The 18,626-nt window shown below is 50.2% G+C and overlaps 6 protein-coding genes across 6 annotated transcripts; 4 read left to right on the top strand and 2 right to left on the bottom strand.

Annotated features, from left to right (window-relative positions):
- Positions 1-2,386: 2,386 nt before the first annotated feature.
- On the top strand, positions 2,387-3,105 carry BDW70DRAFT_153290 (uncharacterized protein; the record flags this gene model as incomplete). The annotated part of the gene is made up of 3 exons (XM_073739605.1): positions 2,387-2,551; positions 2,632-2,814; positions 2,875-3,105. 3 exons carry the CDS (start codon positions 2,387-2,389, stop codon positions 3,103-3,105), a joined length of 579 nt encoding a protein of 192 aa, XP_073592347.1.
- A 592-nt stretch (positions 3,106-3,697) lies between these two features.
- fmaG (cytochrome P450 monooxygenase fmaG) lies at positions 3,698-5,597 on the bottom strand. Its single transcript, XM_073734540.1, has 2 exons — positions 4,998-5,597; positions 3,698-4,931 (listed from the first exon to the last, which is right to left on the bottom strand). The coding sequence occupies exons 1-2, from the start codon at positions 5,519-5,521 to the stop codon at positions 3,866-3,868; spliced, it is 1,590 nt and encodes a 529-aa protein (XP_073592346.1). The 5' UTR covers positions 5,522-5,597; the 3' UTR covers positions 3,698-3,865.
- Positions 5,598-5,806: 209 nt separating this feature from the next.
- BDW70DRAFT_111237 (uncharacterized protein) lies at positions 5,807-7,570 on the top strand. Its single transcript, XM_073734539.1, has 5 exons — positions 5,807-6,193; positions 6,254-6,361; positions 6,435-6,808; positions 6,891-6,958; positions 7,034-7,570. The coding sequence occupies exons 1-5, from the start codon at positions 5,999-6,001 to the stop codon at positions 7,411-7,413; spliced, it is 1,125 nt and encodes a 374-aa protein (XP_073592345.1). The 5' UTR covers positions 5,807-5,998; the 3' UTR covers positions 7,414-7,570.
- An 857-nt stretch (positions 7,571-8,427) lies between these two features.
- Positions 8,428-11,377, top strand: BDW70DRAFT_163470 (non-ribosomal peptide synthetase; the record flags this gene model as incomplete). Its single annotated transcript, XM_073741304.1, has 3 exons — positions 8,428-9,136; positions 9,204-10,416; positions 10,483-11,377. The coding sequence occupies 3 exons, from the start codon at positions 8,428-8,430 to the stop codon at positions 11,375-11,377; spliced, it is 2,817 nt and encodes a 938-aa protein (XP_073592344.1).
- A 1,956-nt stretch (positions 11,378-13,333) lies between these two features.
- BDW70DRAFT_171343 (putative protein kinase) lies at positions 13,334-15,129 on the bottom strand. The gene is made up of 7 exons (XM_073743190.1): positions 14,838-15,129; positions 14,443-14,784; positions 14,265-14,387; positions 14,078-14,234; positions 13,778-14,018; positions 13,708-13,742; positions 13,334-13,674 (listed from the first exon to the last, which is right to left on the bottom strand). Exons 1-7 carry the CDS (start codon positions 15,080-15,082, stop codon positions 13,528-13,530), a joined length of 1,290 nt encoding a protein of 429 aa, XP_073592343.1. The 5' UTR covers positions 15,083-15,129; the 3' UTR covers positions 13,334-13,527.
- A 1,931-nt stretch (positions 15,130-17,060) lies between these two features.
- Positions 17,061-18,446, top strand: BDW70DRAFT_153285 (uncharacterized protein; the record flags this gene model as incomplete). The annotated part of the gene is made up of 1 exon (XM_073739604.1): positions 17,061-18,446. The coding sequence occupies one exon, from the start codon at positions 17,061-17,063 to the stop codon at positions 18,444-18,446; it is 1,386 nt and encodes a 461-aa protein (XP_073592342.1).
- Positions 18,447-18,626: the final 180 nt, after the last annotated feature.

Here is an 18,626-nt window from a genome sequence, read left to right as displayed (position 1 = left end):
CCCACACTGGTCAAGAGCTCTCCGGGACGGCTTTCGGGGTCATCTAGATTGTGGCTGGAATCATATTATGCACTTCTTCTTTCTGTCCATTATCGGTTGAATCGCGCGTCAAGGCGTAGCTAGCTTAGTCGAAAGTGAGTGTGGACGAGAACGCTGGATGTCTGTGTAGGGTACATTACTGAACCCGCGGCCAGTTCTTTTGCTACGGACCTTTCCATCTTTCTATTATTCCCACCGGCTTCTCTATTAAGCAGGAAGCATAGATTCTCTACAAAGTACCGGGGTGCAAACTACTATAAACCTATCTTGATTTGGTGGTTCATGGTGGCACTGGTGGATCGGGCCTTTACTGAGGTCACGTACAGCGTAAGAAATAGGGATGAGCCATTCAGAAACCTTAAAACAGGACTAACCAGCAATATTGATAACATATAAATGGTCCCTAACGATAGTCGATAGCACCAGCGCGATTTCCAGTCGCAATTGATTAGACGATCATGGCTCCTCACTATGCGGCCCCCAGACCATCGCTCACATAGTCATCCCTATCCACCCTTCGGTATTACTGGTCTCTGCTTACCATCCCTTGGCCATCGGTAACCTAGTTGACCGCTTGGAAATCAAGAGGCATGTAGCGGTGCGGTAGTGCTCTGTTGTTGCGTCCAGCCAGTTTGAAACCTCCTGGATCCGCGCCGTCTTTTGCGGGGACTATACTAAAGCACGCGCCAGTCCTGAAATGAATACTGTTAGACAATTCTTGCTATGGACGATGTGACATGATACCGGGACATGATACACTTCCTTGATGGTCCTTCTCAGTACGAAGAGCAAAGATGTAATAGTGCTTTCCTTTCCCAAGAGCCCTCTTCTTGGCGGCCTCGACTGGTCAGCGGTAAACAACCAGGATGCGCTGAGTCTGTGAGCGGGATTGCTACAGTAGACGTTACTTGGCCTGAGACAATATGTTTATGCATGCGTAATTCATTTTGAGATGGAGCGGACTATACTGGCGCACCGCAATATATACTTGCAGCATCACTTCTATAACTCAACGCGCTCTATTGGAGGCCCAGTGCCAAGACAGCAGGTGTATATAGTCCCTGTAACTGATTAAATGGGCACCCCTTCGCTTCGGTCTCAGATGCGGGAGGTTTGGATGAAATAATAATCGACTCTAGACTTTACCATCAACCCCACCGCGCCACGACCTGATACCACCCCAACACGCGTCCAAGGGCACCAAGAGCCCTTTAAAGCTTCTCGCACGACAATAATTGTTCTTTCAACCTTTTACTAAGGACCACACTGATTTATGATGCACCGTGCAGCGGCGGCGATACCCCCAGGCACCGAAATACACAGAATTAAGACCAATTCCATGGCCACAAGACCCTGAATTTTAGACGAGTCAGAACCTACGGATAACCCTAGAAAAGGATCCGGCTACGGCACCATTCTATATGTGATTGGTAGTTTTAACAAGCCCACTGGATCAGCGTTCTCCCCGTGCAGACCGAAGCCCCATGATCGTCGGGATAGTCTGCCATGGTAGGGCTGCGGCTACTTCGGAATCGATGGCACTCTCTTGCTAACCATGTGCGGTGAGTTGATTGCAGTCGGGATATGCAGTTTGATCTTTGGAAGGCAGTAACCTAAGAACTATATATACTGTATTCGCTGGAGGATTTGATGCTAAGTGTTGATCCTTTTCGTAAGATCTCACCACGAGACTATACTTGGCAACAGGACAGTAAACAAAACTATTCTCATAACCACAATGGCCAAACAATCACCATGAACTACGCTCTCAACGGCCGCCTCTCTCTCCTGGAGCCGCAGCAAGGCAATTCTCTACCGCATTAAGGTCAACCGCCAGACACCCCAGATCGAGATTATCCGCCTGGCCGCTACGCCCGTTATGACTCCAAAGACGTAGATCTCTCCTTCCCAGAGTCTGAAGAAGCATACATTGAATCTCGCGTCTACAGATAGTTCAGGATAAGCTTTTTCGACGTCGTGCTGCGGATCCGTGAAACCCGCGACTTCGCGCTCAAGCTCCAGATGCTTCTATGTACGCTACTCATTCACCTCCCTTGCGCTTTCGGTGGCGGGGACGCTTTCCCCTCTGATACAGTGCTCTTCTGGGATTTAGGCCCCACTGACAATGCGCTTATGGAGAATATCGCTTGGTTGTGGACAGCTTCAGGGCTGGTCTTGTTGGAAGATCGTGATCTCTTCTCGCTGTTTGTTGTTCTTGCTATTTTTGCAATCATTTGTCTAGTCTTAGTCTGCACATACCGCGCTCTACTCCGCACAGTCCTGGCCTTGAAAAGCTTCACTACGACGACGAACGAAGAAATCCAGCTCCTCGACCTCGAGCACCGGGATGGCATCATCTGGCACGTATTACACTGCGTGCTCTCCCCTACGGACCGGTTTCGGCCTTTATGGCGCCCACCGCTGGCTCGCCGTCGAGCCTCTACTCCTCAATCTGTCCGGTAAGGTCGAGCCCACGCATCTCGTTCAGCGCCGAGTCCCTGGTGAGGAAAGAGTATGAGATGGGTCTGGATGTCGGCAGCGCAACCTCCTGAAACGCGGGCCGACAACAGAGATTAAAATCTGCCTGCGTAGTCTCCGGGCCCGCGCCCTGCACCTAACTCGCAGCGTAACCATTGGCGCGGACCATGGCTACCATTTCGGCGCGATTCCATTGCGGTAATGCCACAGGCTACAGCTTCACGTGCAGCAAATATCAGGCTAGGTGTCACCGACATCTTCCGCTATCCTCGCCTGAATGAGATGGCCCTGGCAGCAGTGATGGCAGCCTATGAAATCATCTGCTAGGAGTAAAATCATTTTTCAAACTTGAACAAGAGCAAGGGCAAGGGCAAGGGCAAGGGCAAGGGCAAGCTCGCCCTCCGTAGATTTTCCGATACATATACACTTTTAGCACGCCCGCCGCGAAACTGGCGGGGGATGTGGTTCACGCAACAGACCATCAATCGGGGAACCTGGTTGAGGCGATTACCCACGCTGGGATACAAGTGCACTGGTTATCCCAATTTCTGGATGCTGAAGCCATGCCTCGTTCAGCTGTCTATCTAGGTCCTTAATAAGGCTGAAATTGTCGATCTGTATACTAAGAATATACCAGTGACACTAGAATAGAGAATATTTCTAGGACTCTTGATTTCACTGTTTTTGAACACATGCTTTGTAGACGGCTTCGTGGTACGGGATTTAAAAGCGAAATTACAGGCGATAACCCCGGATAGGCATTGTTTCATGTATTGACTAAACGCGGCCGCACTGTGGTTGCTTGGTTGTCTCGTTTTCTCGTATATTATATCATGAGCCTCGGGATTCGGGATATACACATCTTAACACGAGGGCTCAGTCACTTAATCCTCACTAGCGCATCAAAGTGCGCATGTGTCTGTTGTTGGTCGAGGACATTTGGGACCCGAGGCCCTATATGCAGGGACTAAACCACTGAGCAACCGCTCGAGTCAAACAGTTAATCAAAATTATTAAACCCAAAACACCATATATATACATTTAAACTCACGTCAGTGAAGAGTATTCATATGCTCGGCATGATTCTAGCAGACTGGCTTCTGCAGTAGAATCTCCATGATACGTTTATCGTGTAGAGTAGGGCTACTACGAGCGGCTATAACAGAAGTAATTGGGAGTGTTTCAATTTGCCTGAAGCCAAAAGATTAAGGAACTATTTTATTTTACATAAGATGAGCTTCTTCTGTGCTCTTGATAGTCCAACTGTTACCAACAAAAGCTCCCTAAAGAAACAACCTCGGTAGTTAGCAGTTCTCATTGGTCCTCTCGACCACCCCTAGCAGCGCCTTTACAAGGGCTGGAAATTATCAAAACTCTCCAGGTGTTCAGCGTCGCCCGCTGCCAAAGGATCTTGTCGTTCTAGCTCTCTGATCATCTGTATGTGCCTCTCGCTTCTCGGTTCGATTCGGAAATCAAACTTAGTCGGATACGTGAGGAGGCCTGGCTTTGGCTTAACATCGATCTCAATCTCCTTGCCGTCGCTGCTCACTGCCTTCTTGAAGTTAAAGACTGCCAATGATTGCGCAATATTCAAGAAGAGGCTTGAGTCCGCGAAGAACCGGCCAGGGCAGATTCTTCGGCCATAACCAAAGGCCTCAGTCATGGGAGTGGGTTCGTTTCGTGGCTCAAGGAAACGGTCTGGGTCGAATATTTCCGGGTTGGCATACACTTCTGGGTCATGTAGGAACCACCAGACTGCCGGGAGGAGGTATGCGCCCTTGGGGATATATAGGCCGTTGTATTCAAAACCCTCAGTAGCTGTGTGAGGGAAGCCCATGGGTGCAATTGGCCACCATCTTAGCGCCTCCTGGACTAGAGCGTTAATATATGGCAGCTTGTCGCGGTCGTTAAAGCCGGGAAGACGGTTTCCGACCACGCGGTCGATCTCTTCCTGAGCCTTGCGCTGCACATCGGGAAACAGGATCATGGCTAGGGTGAACGTAGTAAGAGTGATAACTGTGGTATCCGCCGCAGCACCGTATAGACTGGCTGCTGACCAAATGATTGCCTGTTCGTCTTCCTGATCCAACTCGGACTGCTCTCCCTGCAGCAGCTGGACGAGCTTTGAGACGTAAGATGGTTTGTATGTCAAGGCTGCCATCTGAGACTGGACAAATCGGTACGGGATATATGCTGCTGCTTGAATGGATTTTCTCCATTTCCGCGCCGTCTTCTTGAATGGTGCACCTGGAAGATACTGGAGAGCAGGAATAATATCCACCGCCCATGCCATGGGAACCGCGGCGAGAGAGAACTCGGTCATCATTCTGTCGATCAAGTCCACCAAGGGATCAGGCTTATGGTAATCGACGGTATAGTCATAGGCCATTTTTAATACGGTTGCGCCAGCAGTGCTATTTTGGTGCCGCATGCCGTTAGTTGACAATCGCTGATCTCAAGAGCCATCCAACGGAACTTACGTCTTGAAATGTTCCAGCCATTTTTCAGGCTCGTTTAGTGCGCGCACAAGTTGTCGTTTCACTTCGAGCTCTTGGGCAGCACTGAATTGTGACGCAGAAACTTTAGTGCCGAGTTCTTGATGCAGGAACTTGCGGCAACGCCGGAACCTTGCATTATAGTCTTGACAAACAACAATAGACTCATAGCCACACAGCTTGTTTGCCATAACCATTGTAGGCCGCCCTGAGGTCCTGCCTGAAGTCTGCTCCAGAAGCTCATGTGCAGCTTTCTTGTCATGGATAATGACGAGCGTCATACCCAAAAGCGTAACAGAGGAAATACCACCATAGCGGTCCTTATGGTGTATCCAATGCTGGTACTCGGGTTTGCCATCAGGAGGAAAATCTTTCAAGTTACCCACGATAGGCAGCGGCTTGGGGCCCGGAGGTAGCGGCAGCCGCTGCGCGCTCCGTGTTGAATGCTGGTATATCAGGTAGCAGATGAGAGTGCCGATCCCCCATAAGATCAACGACGCGATCGCCATCTTGGTTAAATCGGGTGTCAAGATCAACAAAAAGTAAAGTCATGCAGGACAAATTTTTGCTCGAAAAAGGTCGAGGACGGCGGCAATTGCCCCTGCAGATGTGGCCCCTTTTCACTGGCCTTACTCGCAATATTTTAGAGTTCGGTCGCACCTTTAATCCTGGCACTTAATCCTGGCAAGCCTCTCAGAAGATCCGATGACTCCGGGCGCCAGACATCCTTCCTGGTTTCTTGACATTATGCAGCTTCCTGCAATACGTGCAATCGCGTTCGAAGAACAGGACAAGGGTTGCATTAGCGGCGTGTACATTCCCTCAGCGGTGGCGCGGCCCTGGCCCCTTCTTTTGGCCCCCTCCTCCCCTCTTCACCTCTCCATCTCACAGATATAACCGATTGAATCCAGTGACATTGTTTAATATTCGACTTTGACCTTTTTTTGACACACCCAGGTCCGAGAGGACCATCCCAATCGCCCGCCATGGCCAACATGCCAACCGAGGATGAGATCGCGTGGATGCAGGCGCACATCAACGACTCAACGGTTCCAGACATTATCGCCTGCTGCTCAATCTGCGGTGCTGCCTCAGTCATCATCCTGACGCTGCGCATCTGGTCACGGCTGCAAACGCGCCGTCAGCTCGTTCTCAGCGACAACTTGGTCATTAGCTCAGTGGTCAGTATTATACTCTTGACAAGCAACAGGGAGGTCATCGCTGAGAGCTATTCCGTCCAGGTGTTTTTTATAGCGTTTTGTACTGTCTTCGCCTTGTCAACACGTTACGGCGCTGGAAGGCAGATAATTCTAATCACTGACCCCGCTGACATGCGTATGCTAGCAATTGTACGCCGGCCCCAAACCATTAGAAATCCTTTTATGGTATTACTTTGAGAGCTGACATACGCGGCTCCACCAGCTTAATATCCTGAATCCTATCCTCTATGGCGTGGCCACCGCATTCGTCAAGTGGAGTATTCTTGCCCTGTACATCGCCATCTTCCCGCAGAAGAACTTCCAGTACTGGGTTTATTTCCTCTGCGTGATCAACTGTCTCAACGCTGTCGCAATTGTCCTTGTCAGTTGCCTGCAATGTCGCCCTCTCGAGGCACTGTGGAACCAAGCAGTGGGAGGCACATGCATCGACTTCAGCATTTTCAGCCTCTTCAATACGTCCTTTAACCTGGTTTTGGATGTGGCCATTCTCATATCGCCTATTAGGCTTGTCATGAACCTCAACCTGAGTCAACGAAAGAAAATATTATTGGCACTCAACTTCGGGTTGGGCGGAGGGTCAGTTCCCAATCCACTTTTCCATTGTTACCTTGGGCTAAACAAACCATTGATGCTTCAATGCTAACCTGACAAAATCCAGCGCCTGCGTTGTCGCAGCCATTCGCCTTCCCTTTGCTAGACGCGTGGGCGGTACATCCAACCCAAGCTGTAAGTTATGCCAGGCCCAAGCGTGTTTATTCTTGGCGATCGATGTGTTCCCAGTGGGCTGACAACACTTTATAGGGGACATGATTCCAGGAGGTCTATGCTGCGTCGTCGAGGTCGCGGTGGCCCTTCTCTGCGCATCACTACCGGTCTATCGACCCCTGTTTGCGCGCATGGTGTCCGGTCAATCGACCGCAGGCAACTCCCAGCAGCCGGGGCGCTCCCGCGACGCCAGCGACTACATCCATAGCGGTGGTCAGGTGAGCACCCGGATTACAGCGAGCAAGCGTCATTCATCCCATCGAGGGGGGATCAACATCACTGAGAACATCAGCATGAAGACACATGCATACGTGAATGGCAGGTGGGCGCCAATGCCGGACGACGATGATGAGGCGTATCTAGTGCCAGGGACAAAGGGATCACGCTCGACAACACCTAGCAATAGCCATGTGTAGTATATCATGCCGAGAAAGAAAAAAAGGTACTGTTTCTGAATCTACTCTACATTCTGCCCCATACCGAAATCGTACGACCAGAGACGGGCATTTCCCCGATTGATCGCCGCAGGTGATTGGTTGGTACAGGGGTCGGCCCGTTGTGGGTCTTGCGGATTCTCAGAAGCACAGGCCAATCGATGGGCGAGACGCTCCTCCTTCAGCAAAAGGCTAATATAGCGGGAGATGAAGTTGGAAGGAAGTGAGCTCTTGGCTCCTTCAAGCTGGGATCATCGGGCGAGTCCGGATCCTGGCCACTTTATTGAAAAATGTTTTTAATGAACCCTAGGGGCCAAATTGCATGCAAGTGTCTCTAAAAGGTGCGGAAAATAGCCAATCGGGTTTGCCTCGCACCTGCGTGGGATTTCTTTTCTCCGCAGGGTTGCATCTGCAGACAGGGGATGATGTTGGTCGGTCAGCAGAAAGCCGTCAGCTTGTACTTTTGCTTGATAGATTGTTCCAGCCAACAAGACCTCGTAGCAGGAAGTCAAATTATCAAAAATCCAGCAATTGTACTTCATTCTGGTGGGCTTTTTGTTTTGTTCGGGACCTTGGGGATACATGTAGGGAGCAAATCAGTCAGTGTCATGGTTGGAGGTCTGGACTGGGGTGTTAATATATTGCGGATTGCAAGTCGGCTAGGAGAGACCAACACCACAAGGCACCAGAATACTCAGCCATTGCTAAGCATGGACAGGTTATCTGATTGGTAACGACTCGACTGATCTGCAGGACCTCGGCCCAAGGTGTGCTGACATGTTCTGGACACTCTGTTTTTGGAGACTCTGGATAATCTCCACCTCAGAATGCCTTAATCGAGGCCAGGCCTCCAGGACGGCCAACAAGAGGTGACTGCCAAATCTAAAAATACAAAAACCTGCTGATGCTGCTGCTGAGATGTCCTGCCTGTGCCCCGGTCAACATCCCAGCTTTTTAACATCAATTTCAACTATTTTATCGCTGATTTGCGGCTCAATGGTAGGCTCAGTGGTTGAGGCGCACCGGCAATCGGTTGGGTGTCTCCGAAACCTGTCACAGCTTCTTGGCTGGGCATCTAATACCAGCGGGGGGCTGATATTCTATTCTCGAGAGGATGATGTGCTTACGTCGACTCGTATCTCTTACGCTGAGCTCCTTGCAGACGCAGGCGAGAAGGCTCGTTTAATCGGTCAGATTCCTGGCCTCTCGTCTGGATCGATCCTTCTGTTGCATTTTGACACTCAGCGAGAAGTAATCGAGTGGTTCTGGGCCGCGACACTTGCTGGATATCTGCCAGCCATTTCTACTCCCTTTGTAGGCGATACAGTGCGGCGCAAAACCCACTTGCTTCACCTGCACGCACAGCTTCATCAGCCGGTCGTGCTCACAAGCAAGCGGCTAGTCCCTGAATTCCTCGGACTCGAGGAGCTCAGACTACACGATGTTGAGTCTCTCCTGTCATCTGCCGCTAAAGACGGCCTTATCCAGTATTGCGGGGTCCAAAAAATGGCAGAGGACGTGGCAGTCCTCATGTTGACTTCGGGGAGCACTGGAAGTGCGAAGGCAGTACCTTTGCGTCACGGTCAGCTCCTCACGGCTATCCAGGGCAAATCTAGTTATCATGGCACACTACCGGGCGATGTCTTTTACAACTGGGTCGGTCTGGACCACGTTGCTAGTTTGACTGAGATTCATCTACATGCATGTATGACACTCCCAGCGCATCGTCTTCTATGCTGCCACTGTTCGCGATCTGATAAACACGTTTTTAGTGATACTGGGCAGCGATCAAGTCCATACTGCGGCATCAGAGCTCCTCCACGATCCACTGCAGTTTATTCGATTGCTGGACACTCACAGAGTGGCCTACACATTTGCGCCCAACTTCTTTCTAACCAAGGTGCTTGACAGCTTGAGGGAGAACCCAACGTTCACGGCCGACCTGTCGAGCCTTAAGGCTCTGATTTCGGGCGGCGAGTCCAATGTGGTCGTGACCTGCGACGAGCTCACGAGGGAACTCCGCCGTCGTGGTGTCCAAGCTGAAGTGATTCGTCCCGGCTTCGGGATGACCGAGACATGTGCAGGATCCATCTACTCTCGGGCTTGCCCATCATATGATATCAGGCAGTCCCTTGAATTTGCGAGTCTTGGGTCCTGCATCCCCGGCATGGACATGCGTATTATGAGCATCACAGAGCCCGGCAAGCCAGCGGCACCCCGCGAGTCCGGAGAGCTCCAAGTCGCAGGCCCGGTCGTATTTGACCATTACTACAACGATGAAACGGCGACCAGAAACGCCTTCACGCTGGATGGCTGGTTCATAACGGGGGATTTGGGCTGGATCGACGATGCCGGCAATTTGAACCTGGCTGGTCGAACCAAAGACACCATCATCGTCAATGGCGTCAAGTGGAGCTCGACCGAGCTAGAAACCGCTATTGAGGAGGAAGCCGTTTCTGGCCTGGTGCGCTCATTCACAGTAGTTGTACCGACCCGCCCTCCTGGCTCGGCCACTGAGGAAATTGCTGTCGTCTACTCGCCGGCGTACGTCCCGGAGGACTATCACGCAAGATATGAGACCGCGCAGGCCATTTCCAAGACAGTTTCACTGCTGACAGGCACAAAGCCTGCGCGCCTCATCCCTCTGCCTCAGTCAATGCTGGAGAAGTCGTCGCTTGGTAAAATTTCGCACAGCAAGGTGCGTGCTGCACTCGAGAGCGGCGAGTATTCGTCGATTGAGCGCGCAGACCAGTTGATTCTGGCGCACTACCGCCAGTCCATGTGGCGCCCTGCCGAGACTGACAGCGAAAGAGCTGTGCAGAAAGCCTTGGTTGAGTTTCTGCATGTGCCCCCTGAGAGTATTAGTATGGACGGTTCGATTTACGACATGGGTGTGAGCTCGTTGAATCTGATATTGCTAAGGTCTAAGCTTCAGAGGATGCTAGACCCCAAGGTCGATATCCCAATGTCCATCATATTGAATAAGTGAGATCCCATATTCCCTGCGAAGACCAAATACAGACTGTTCGTTAATGGCTCATTGACTCGCAGTCCGACTCCTGGCGCAATCGCAAGGTCGATTGACTCATCCCGCTCTAATTTAGCTGCATACAATGCGATCGTGCCACTGCAGCAACACAGACAGGGTGGTACACCGTTGTTCTGCATCCACCCTGGAAGCGGCGAAGTTCTGGTATTTGTTGCCCTTGCTGCGCACTTCCCGGCGCGGTCTGTGTACGCGCTGCGTACTCGAGGATATGGTTCAAACGAGCAATTATTCGGCTCTATCGAGGAAACTGTGGAGACGTATGCAACGCAGATTCGCCAAGTTCAGCCGCATGGTCCGTATGCAATTGCAGGGTACTCCTTGGGATCCACATTAGCCTTTGAAGTAGCCAAAGTGCTGGAAGCGCAGGGAGAGGAGGTCAAATTTTTGGCGAGCATTGACTATCCCCCGCATATTGCCCACTACGTGCGCGACTTGAATTGGACTGACGTGCTGCTGCATATTGCATTCTTTCTTGAGCTTATTGACGAGAAGACCATGGTGGAAGTCACACCATACCTGCACACGCTCGACCGACAGGCTGCACTGACTCACATCCTGAATATCGGCGATGCCGAGCGGGCGAGAGCCCTAGCCATCGACACCAAGCATTTGGCGCTCATCAGCGATATTGCTGAGAACTTCCGCGTCAACGTCAAGACGTATAAGCCCCAGGGCAAAGTGCAGCACCTGGATGTCTTCGTGGCAGACCCGCCTACCTATGCAGCCCGCGATCGCAGAGATTGGAGAGAGAACAAGCTTGGGCGCTGGGTCGACTTTTGCGAGACAAAAGTCGAGTTCCATGATTGCCCCGGTATTCACGCCAAGATGCTTAACAGGGAGCATATTTCCGGCTTTGCAAAGGTCTTCAAGGCAGCGATGCGGCGCAGGGGGGTTTAGATTTAGCTTCGCTGCCATATCATTTACCAGTTATGAAGAGCGCGCTATATACCTCCAGGATCATTCGATTTATCATACATAGCAACCGCAAACGCGAAGGTCCAGTGCTCTGTTTGTCTATTGATAACTGAGGGTTCACGCTGAAGTCTTAGAGTAGATAGGTTGTTTATTACGTTGCTTGGACTTCTGCAGAAGGGATCTGCTTTAAGTCTTTCAGAATTGCTGGCTTTGTCTAAGGTGTTGTTGCTCCTTAGTGTGAGGGGTGGTATTCCTGCCATGATGATCTGTCTTTTCCTATATTCATATTTCCAGATGTTCTTGAGTTTGTTAACCTTTGCTGCATATCGTTCTCGATTGATGTCTACAGCAACTGAGATGATCGCCTCAATGATCATGTCATCCGGTGCATAGCTATTGGAAAGGCATTCTTCCGTATCAAGACCTGGCCTAGATACTGTGGTTGACCCCGGTGATTCTGTTAGTGCAGTTGGTCACAATGCTGTCCCAAAACAGTCAAGATAGTGTCTTTGTCAAATAGTGTCTGCTCTGGGGGGTATAATACCCTAACTATCAAGAACATTTGAAGCGAGTCATCGGTCAATATATAATACACGAACTTCATGATCCCTGCATAACATGAAATACTAACAGAATCACCGGGTCAACCACAGTATGTCGGTGTCAAACAAGACGGCTCTACCGCAGTGTCAGGCATCATAATAGTATGAAACTGATCTCCATACACAACCGGCGCACTGCCCAGCGCCAAGCTGTCAGACGTTGAGGGTGAGATACTCATGCACTTGCCACCTGGTTCCAGCCACTGGGAGGTACTTCCCGGGAGAGTCTCGACTAGTGGCCTGGCGCAAATTATGCAGTTTACCCCTGTGTTAGCTGCGGTCCAGCCGACTGGCGCGGAGCTGGTGCAGTGCATGGGTAGCAGAGGCGCGGCCTTCGCGATCTAGATTTGACTCGGTTTAGAGTTGCGCTGAGTATAACGTTTCTCATTGACTAGAGAATTGAGCCATAATGATTACTGCCTCAGCTTATGGAATCTAATTGAGCTTCTCAGCTCTCTGACCTTCCAACTATCCACGGCTTCCGCAAGCTGGCTGTCATGAAGGAATGATGAGGAAACGACCTTCCATTTAAGAAACGTTCATCTTTACTTCTCGAAATACAATGTAATGGCTTCCCAATTGCATTTCAAGGTGGAATCTGACATGGCGAACAAGTTAGACCTGCTCGTGCCTGGGTCGCTAGCATCCCTCAGCATTGTCCAATGCAGTTCTTCTTTAGTTTTAGCGCTCTATCTGCCAGAATGTCGGAGGGTTGTCTAGCCTGGTGAATTTGTTCTTTTCGCTATCTGCTCCTCGAAGGATCGATGCTTTGCTGAAACACCATCAAAATTTTTCATGGGCTGGAAACATGATTTGGGATGACTCAAGTTGAGCCCATCGAGTAGTTCAGAATTTCAGCTTTGATTGGATTCGTTTTACCTATCAGCGAATCGATCACATCGTCCGAGTCCGCTTTGAATCTGGTTCACCTGGTTCCCCTTTGAATAGAAGGAAGCATCCATTTTCGGTCACAAGTCACAAGCCATTGTGTTATGGTGTTGAAAAGAGACTGATGTTGATGAAAGTAAGAACTACACGCATTTAGGGACACGGCTCGCTGCTTTAGCAAAATCCAACCCCGGCAACCCGCAGAACCGGGACCATGCCAGCGCAACAGATTTATGTCATAAAGTGATCTCATGCAACGTAACACCCAGGAAGTGCGTCTTAACAAGACACCTTGGACCAATCAATCCTGATTATGGATGTTACAAAGCGCTATCCCAGCATTGCAAGGGCACAATACACCAGAAAAGGAGGAAGGAAGAGGTGGGGGGGGGGGGGGGGGGGGTGAAACATCAGGTCCTGATGTCATGTCCTGCAGGAACGAAAACGTCTTAAGTCTAGCAGCGGCCTCAGAGCGATTCATGTAGAGCAGGCAAACCTTACGTGTACGCGGCTCTTGACGCCAAGAATATCAATTACAATGAGCCCTTCACAACCTTCCCCAAGTAGGGTTGCCCCCTTTGGCGCAGCGGTAATTCCATAGCACTATCTCAGCGCCGCCGACCGCTAGCAACCTTGCAGATATCAGTCGCTTGTTTTCCCTGGTTGGAGAAAAGGACGCTTTGCTAGTTCGCCAGCTGCTTCTCTTTTATTTGGATGCCAGACAAGCATTTGATTGGCGAGATCTAGAAATGTTTCTCTCTCCTCTCCCTCAAGGGAGGAAACTGTGAACTGTGTCGCCTAGTCTCCGGGCAGGAACCAGACCTTTGTGAGAAAGTGACCGAAGATGTTTGGTGAGTCTGGAAACACTTGTTAAGAGGAAGCCCAAGAATACCATCATTGTCAAAGAAAGGCCCACAAAAGTACTCCTCCGCGGTTTCGCATAGTCTCCCGTCTTCTCGTCTGACAGGTTCTGGCCACAAGTACTCTCGCATGTATTGGTACCTTTGTAGAATCTCTGGAGGCGGTGGGCCGAGTAAAGCTATCGCTTCGGCGACGTGTCGTTTAGCTTCGTAGTGACCCTGTTGATCGTGGATATGTTGGAATAGCTCTTTGCCTTCAATCATATCCCACAACTGGCCTGATGTTAGTGGATGTAACGGCTTTTAGAGAATGACGGGACGCACCAGGACACCATATTCCAAATATCCGCAGGCATCTGCCATCCATTACCCAGCACCACTTCTGGAGCACGATAGTGGTCTGGCTGAATAGGCCAAACACCCCAGTCGTCGTCTTCCTCGAGTCTAGTTGCCAAGCCAAAGTCGACAAGCTGCGGTATACTCCTCAAGCTTCTCAGTGGCCCAAAATCAGTTCAGGACTGGTGTACTGGTCTTCCTGTCGAGTCAATCTTGTAAGCCATCGGATTTTCCAGCTGCGAATCCATAAAATCAGCAAGCGCCGTCGGATCCTCGATTGTGACCATGGTATTTTCAAGCTTTAGACTAGACAGCCGCCTGGGATTGGCGTCACTGACAAAAAGCAATGCAGAAGATATACTTACCTGTATGGACTATTCTGCACTCCTTGTGAAGATATTCGAGGCTAGTGAGCAGAGCGCGAATGTATGTTTTGATAAGGGGAAGTGGCATCTTTCCATTGTCAAAGCGCCGCTGATACATCGACAATGGCTCCCTCAGAGGCGGATAAACAAGACACAAATGAGAACCTTCCGGTCCTCTGACCTCAAAAGAATCTAGTAGGGTCCAATTAACTGAGCGACCGCGATTTGATGGATCTACCGCGGAAATGTGTTCTTCAACCTCGCGCTCTTGAGCAGCGGCATTCGCATTGCTATTGGTGATTTTCAGTGCCACAACGCGCTCTGGCGCTTCAATATGCCTGTATGTTTGTTAAAGACGAGCTTTGAACTGAACAGAAGTCATGGAGGGTACCATTGCAAGTCACGCGCGAGCCATACTGTTAAAGACACGCCCCGGCCAATCTTAACCAGGGCTTGGTAACAGTTGCCCAGTACCTCTCCAGGCTTCGCTGGGTAGAAGTACTTGGAATTGTAAACTGGTGAGATCTTTTCATCAACAAGTATGCTGGGCGGTAATGATGGCCCGGGAGAAGATATTGGAAACGGTTTTCGAAGAAAGGCAGACAAACGAGGGATCGTCGGTCTTATGGTACTCATTGCAGATTGCTACCCGTACTCGTTTCTGTAGGTTCTTGGCGTTGAACCGTGAGTTTGACTTGCCAATGTCCTGGTATTCTTCGCTTGTGAGAAATGGCGCTATTCTCATCGATGGGGAAAGCTGGGTGGGAAATGCTGATGGACGAGATAGACAGTCAATCGTCATATGGCGTCCGATCCCAACATCCACGCGCAGACGCCTGATGTACACAATGAGCATCACATGACAATTCCATATAAGATTTAAATCTGGAGAATATAGCCATACCATGGCTTCTACACCTATATCTTGCAAAAGCGGCTGTATAATATAGGCTCTATATATAGCCCTATTATACATAGTGGATATCCTCAAGAAAACCTTGTACCCAGTTATCAATGAGATTATCCATTCTGTAAGCTATGAAGCCCAGTGGTACTGATAGTTATTTTATGGAGAGGTCCTGAACCAACTCCGCTTTTAGTACAGTTGGGCGAGCCCTGGATTACGAGAGATTCGAATTTGGGGAATAGTGAACGAGGGCTAGCTATTACGTATGCGGCAGGTAGAAATTTTTGGGTTGGTCATTGTCGTTAAAACCCTTTTCAAATGGAGTATTGCATGGAGCGTTGGCAGTTTTTTCTTTTTTCTTTTTTTTTTTTTTGCGCGAGCAACGCTATTATGGATGGCCAGCCCTAATCGCCATTGAACTCACCCGGGTATTTAGGTGGGTTCTTAGCGTAACAAAGTGACGGATCTTGGGATGCTGAAGACGCAGTGAAACATGGGTTTAAATCGTCTTCTACCTTTCCAGAATACTCCATCTCGGTGTTCCCTTGGAGATCCTATGGCGGTTTACATAGATTCATGGACAATACTAAAGCTCTTGCAGATTTTGAGCACTTCCTCTGGTGACAGATCTCTCTTTACGTTCTTGATCCGCTCAGATATCGCGAACAGAACGCTGCGCCGTCCTGCCGTCACCTCATGCTCAATTAGGAATTACATATGCTCTTGATCTTCAAAACCAAGATCGAGACCATATCACAGAGTTACAGTAATAACAGATTAATCTTGGGGATGCATGCTTAGCACTTGCATCTCTGACACTCAGTCTCAAAATGTAAACTAGTCTCTGCTGTCAAGCATTCTATAAGCAAAGTGAATATATAGTGTAACCTTATTTCTCATCAACCTCGTCCAGCAAACATCTCCCGCAATGATCTGGGTTTTTGTTTGTTCTAAGAAATATTCTGAGCGCGAACTACATGCTCACAGGAACTCACCCCGATGTTTGCCCAAGGTCGTCAGTAGCAAACAGAAGTCAGATTTTGCAGCCTGTTAATCCTGTTCCTCAGTAGTTGCGCAGATACTTTATACCATATACTCCAGAAAGTATTGACCTAAGAATCCCTTGAATACTGGTTCAAAGAGACTAGTCACGACCTACAAAGCCTAATTCAGAGCTAAAATATACTCTGAATCAAGTGTGCCCTGCTAATACCCATATATTGACAATCCAGATATGTCCAGCAGTCCAGAGAGTGATTTCAGCCACGGTATTTCTTGATCCTGGAAGCTTAAACGCCTGAAGGATCCAGTCTAGGTTTCAAGAGTATGAAACTTAATATTGGACGCAAGGCCCTCGCCAGCAAACAAATAAAATATAATAAAAAGAACTCTGGCTAGCCCGTTACCTGCAAACCAAAATGAAGGCCACGCGTCCCCATTCATTTCTCCCGGGCATTCTATCCCCCCTCATTCTCGGGACCTCCGTCTTCACGAAGGCTCTACTAGAAGGGACAGGTATTTACGGCCCCACTTACGCAGGTTTGCAATGTCGCTGCATTTGATAGCTAGATTGTGTGGACTGCTGTGCAAATTCTGTATAGAACCGCCTTTATAAATACCAACCTGGAATGTTCCGCTGGCGGAAACCCAGAACTATAGGTACGAAGAAAATTCAAGTATAGTTCAGCACAAAGCTGTCTTGACAACATGACGGTCCAACTACTCCTGCTTCTGGCCCTAGGCTCCCCCGCGATGGGCGCAGTCTCCATCGTGGACCCTAGCGATTACACTGATATCGCAGCTGATGCCGGGGACAATGCCATAATGGCCGACTACACCACCGACAACGGCGGTCCCATGTACCTGGACTACAATATCACCGGACCTTACTACTACGCCGACGCCGACGTGCAGCTGGACCATGAAACCTTGTCCGTCGACGCGAATGATACTAGCGTGCTCGTTGCTACAGACAGTGCAAGTGTGAATTTGTCTCACGTCGAGGTGATCAAGACAGGATACTGCACCTGGCTGAACCAGGCGAGCTTCTTCGGCGTCAACGCGGCAATCAATATTGCCAATGGCTCAACGGCATATATTGAGGACAGCAACATCACCGTCCACAATGGAGCAGCCAACATCTTTGCCTACGGTACTGCAACGGTCGTTCACGTCAGCAACACCGATCTCTACAGCTCCGGCCCCGTCGCGCACGGTCTCTACGCTGCCGGCAACGGGACAATTTACGCGTCCAATATCCGCCATTACTCTGGCGGAAATCGCTGCTCCTCCTTCTCCGGCGACACTCCCGCTGGGTATGTGTACGTGAGCGACGCGGTTGCGCACACGGCGGGAGTGGGCAGTGCCATCTTCTACGCCCTGGGCGAGGTCTACGGGACCGACGTCGTGGGACTGTCCGAGAACGCCCCCGTCCTCTTCAGCGATGGGGCACAAAAAGCGGTTTTCAAGAACGTCGACTTCACTGCCGGCCTGCTCGCAGGGACTGTCATGTTCTCGTCCGCCGAGCGACAGAGCGGAGCGTCGATTTCCTTCGAAAACTCCCGGCTGACAACATTGAAGGAGGACATGGCCGCGCTCTGGTTCGGCAACGTCGTTGCCAGCGCTCGCCTGGTCGCTACGAAGATCAGCCCTGCCTCGGGGATCCTTGTCCTGGCCAATTCCTCTCAGGTCACCCAGGCGTTCGACCACTTCGCTGGCATCGAGGAGAACTCCTCAATCAAGCCTGCAGAAGTGGCAGTCTCGGTGGCCGAGTCGGCCCTGGAGGGAGATCTCGTTGCGTACAATGGAAGCTCTATCTCCTGTAATCTTACAGATCACTCGAGCTGGACCGGGTCTGCGTACTCAGCCACTGGGGCCGCCCGTTTCGATGTCTCTCTTGACGAAACCTCGACCTGGACGCTTACGCGGAACGTGAGTCTGCACAATTTCGCCAATGCAGTCCCAGATCATGGGAACATCCGTTCTCGAGGATTCAGTATTCACTATAACGCCTCGGCGGGGGGCAGCAAGTGGCTCAAATCTAAAACTGTGGCCCTGCCGGGAGGTGGCCATCTTAGGCCGTACCCTCAGTAGCGGTTTGGGCCCGGATGGGAAGTAATATGCGTATGCCAGGAGCTTCCTAGTCAATCAAGAACACTACACTTTTGTTGCATAGTTACGCTATGCTATTGGAATGGCTATCTTTCTTCACCATTTGTCCCTCATCACGTATGATGTTAGCCTGACTTCTGGCCATTGTAGACAATCTACAAA

This window comes from Aspergillus foveolatus (genome assembly GCF_047715535.1).
Source record: "Aspergillus foveolatus strain CBS 279.81 unplaced genomic scaffold BDW70scaffold_70, whole genome shotgun sequence".
In the NCBI taxonomy this organism is placed as follows: Eukaryota; Fungi; Ascomycota; class Eurotiomycetes; order Eurotiales; family Aspergillaceae; genus Aspergillus; species Aspergillus foveolatus.
Note: the sequence above shows the minus strand (reverse complement) of the source record. Positions and strands in the feature narration are given on the sequence as shown.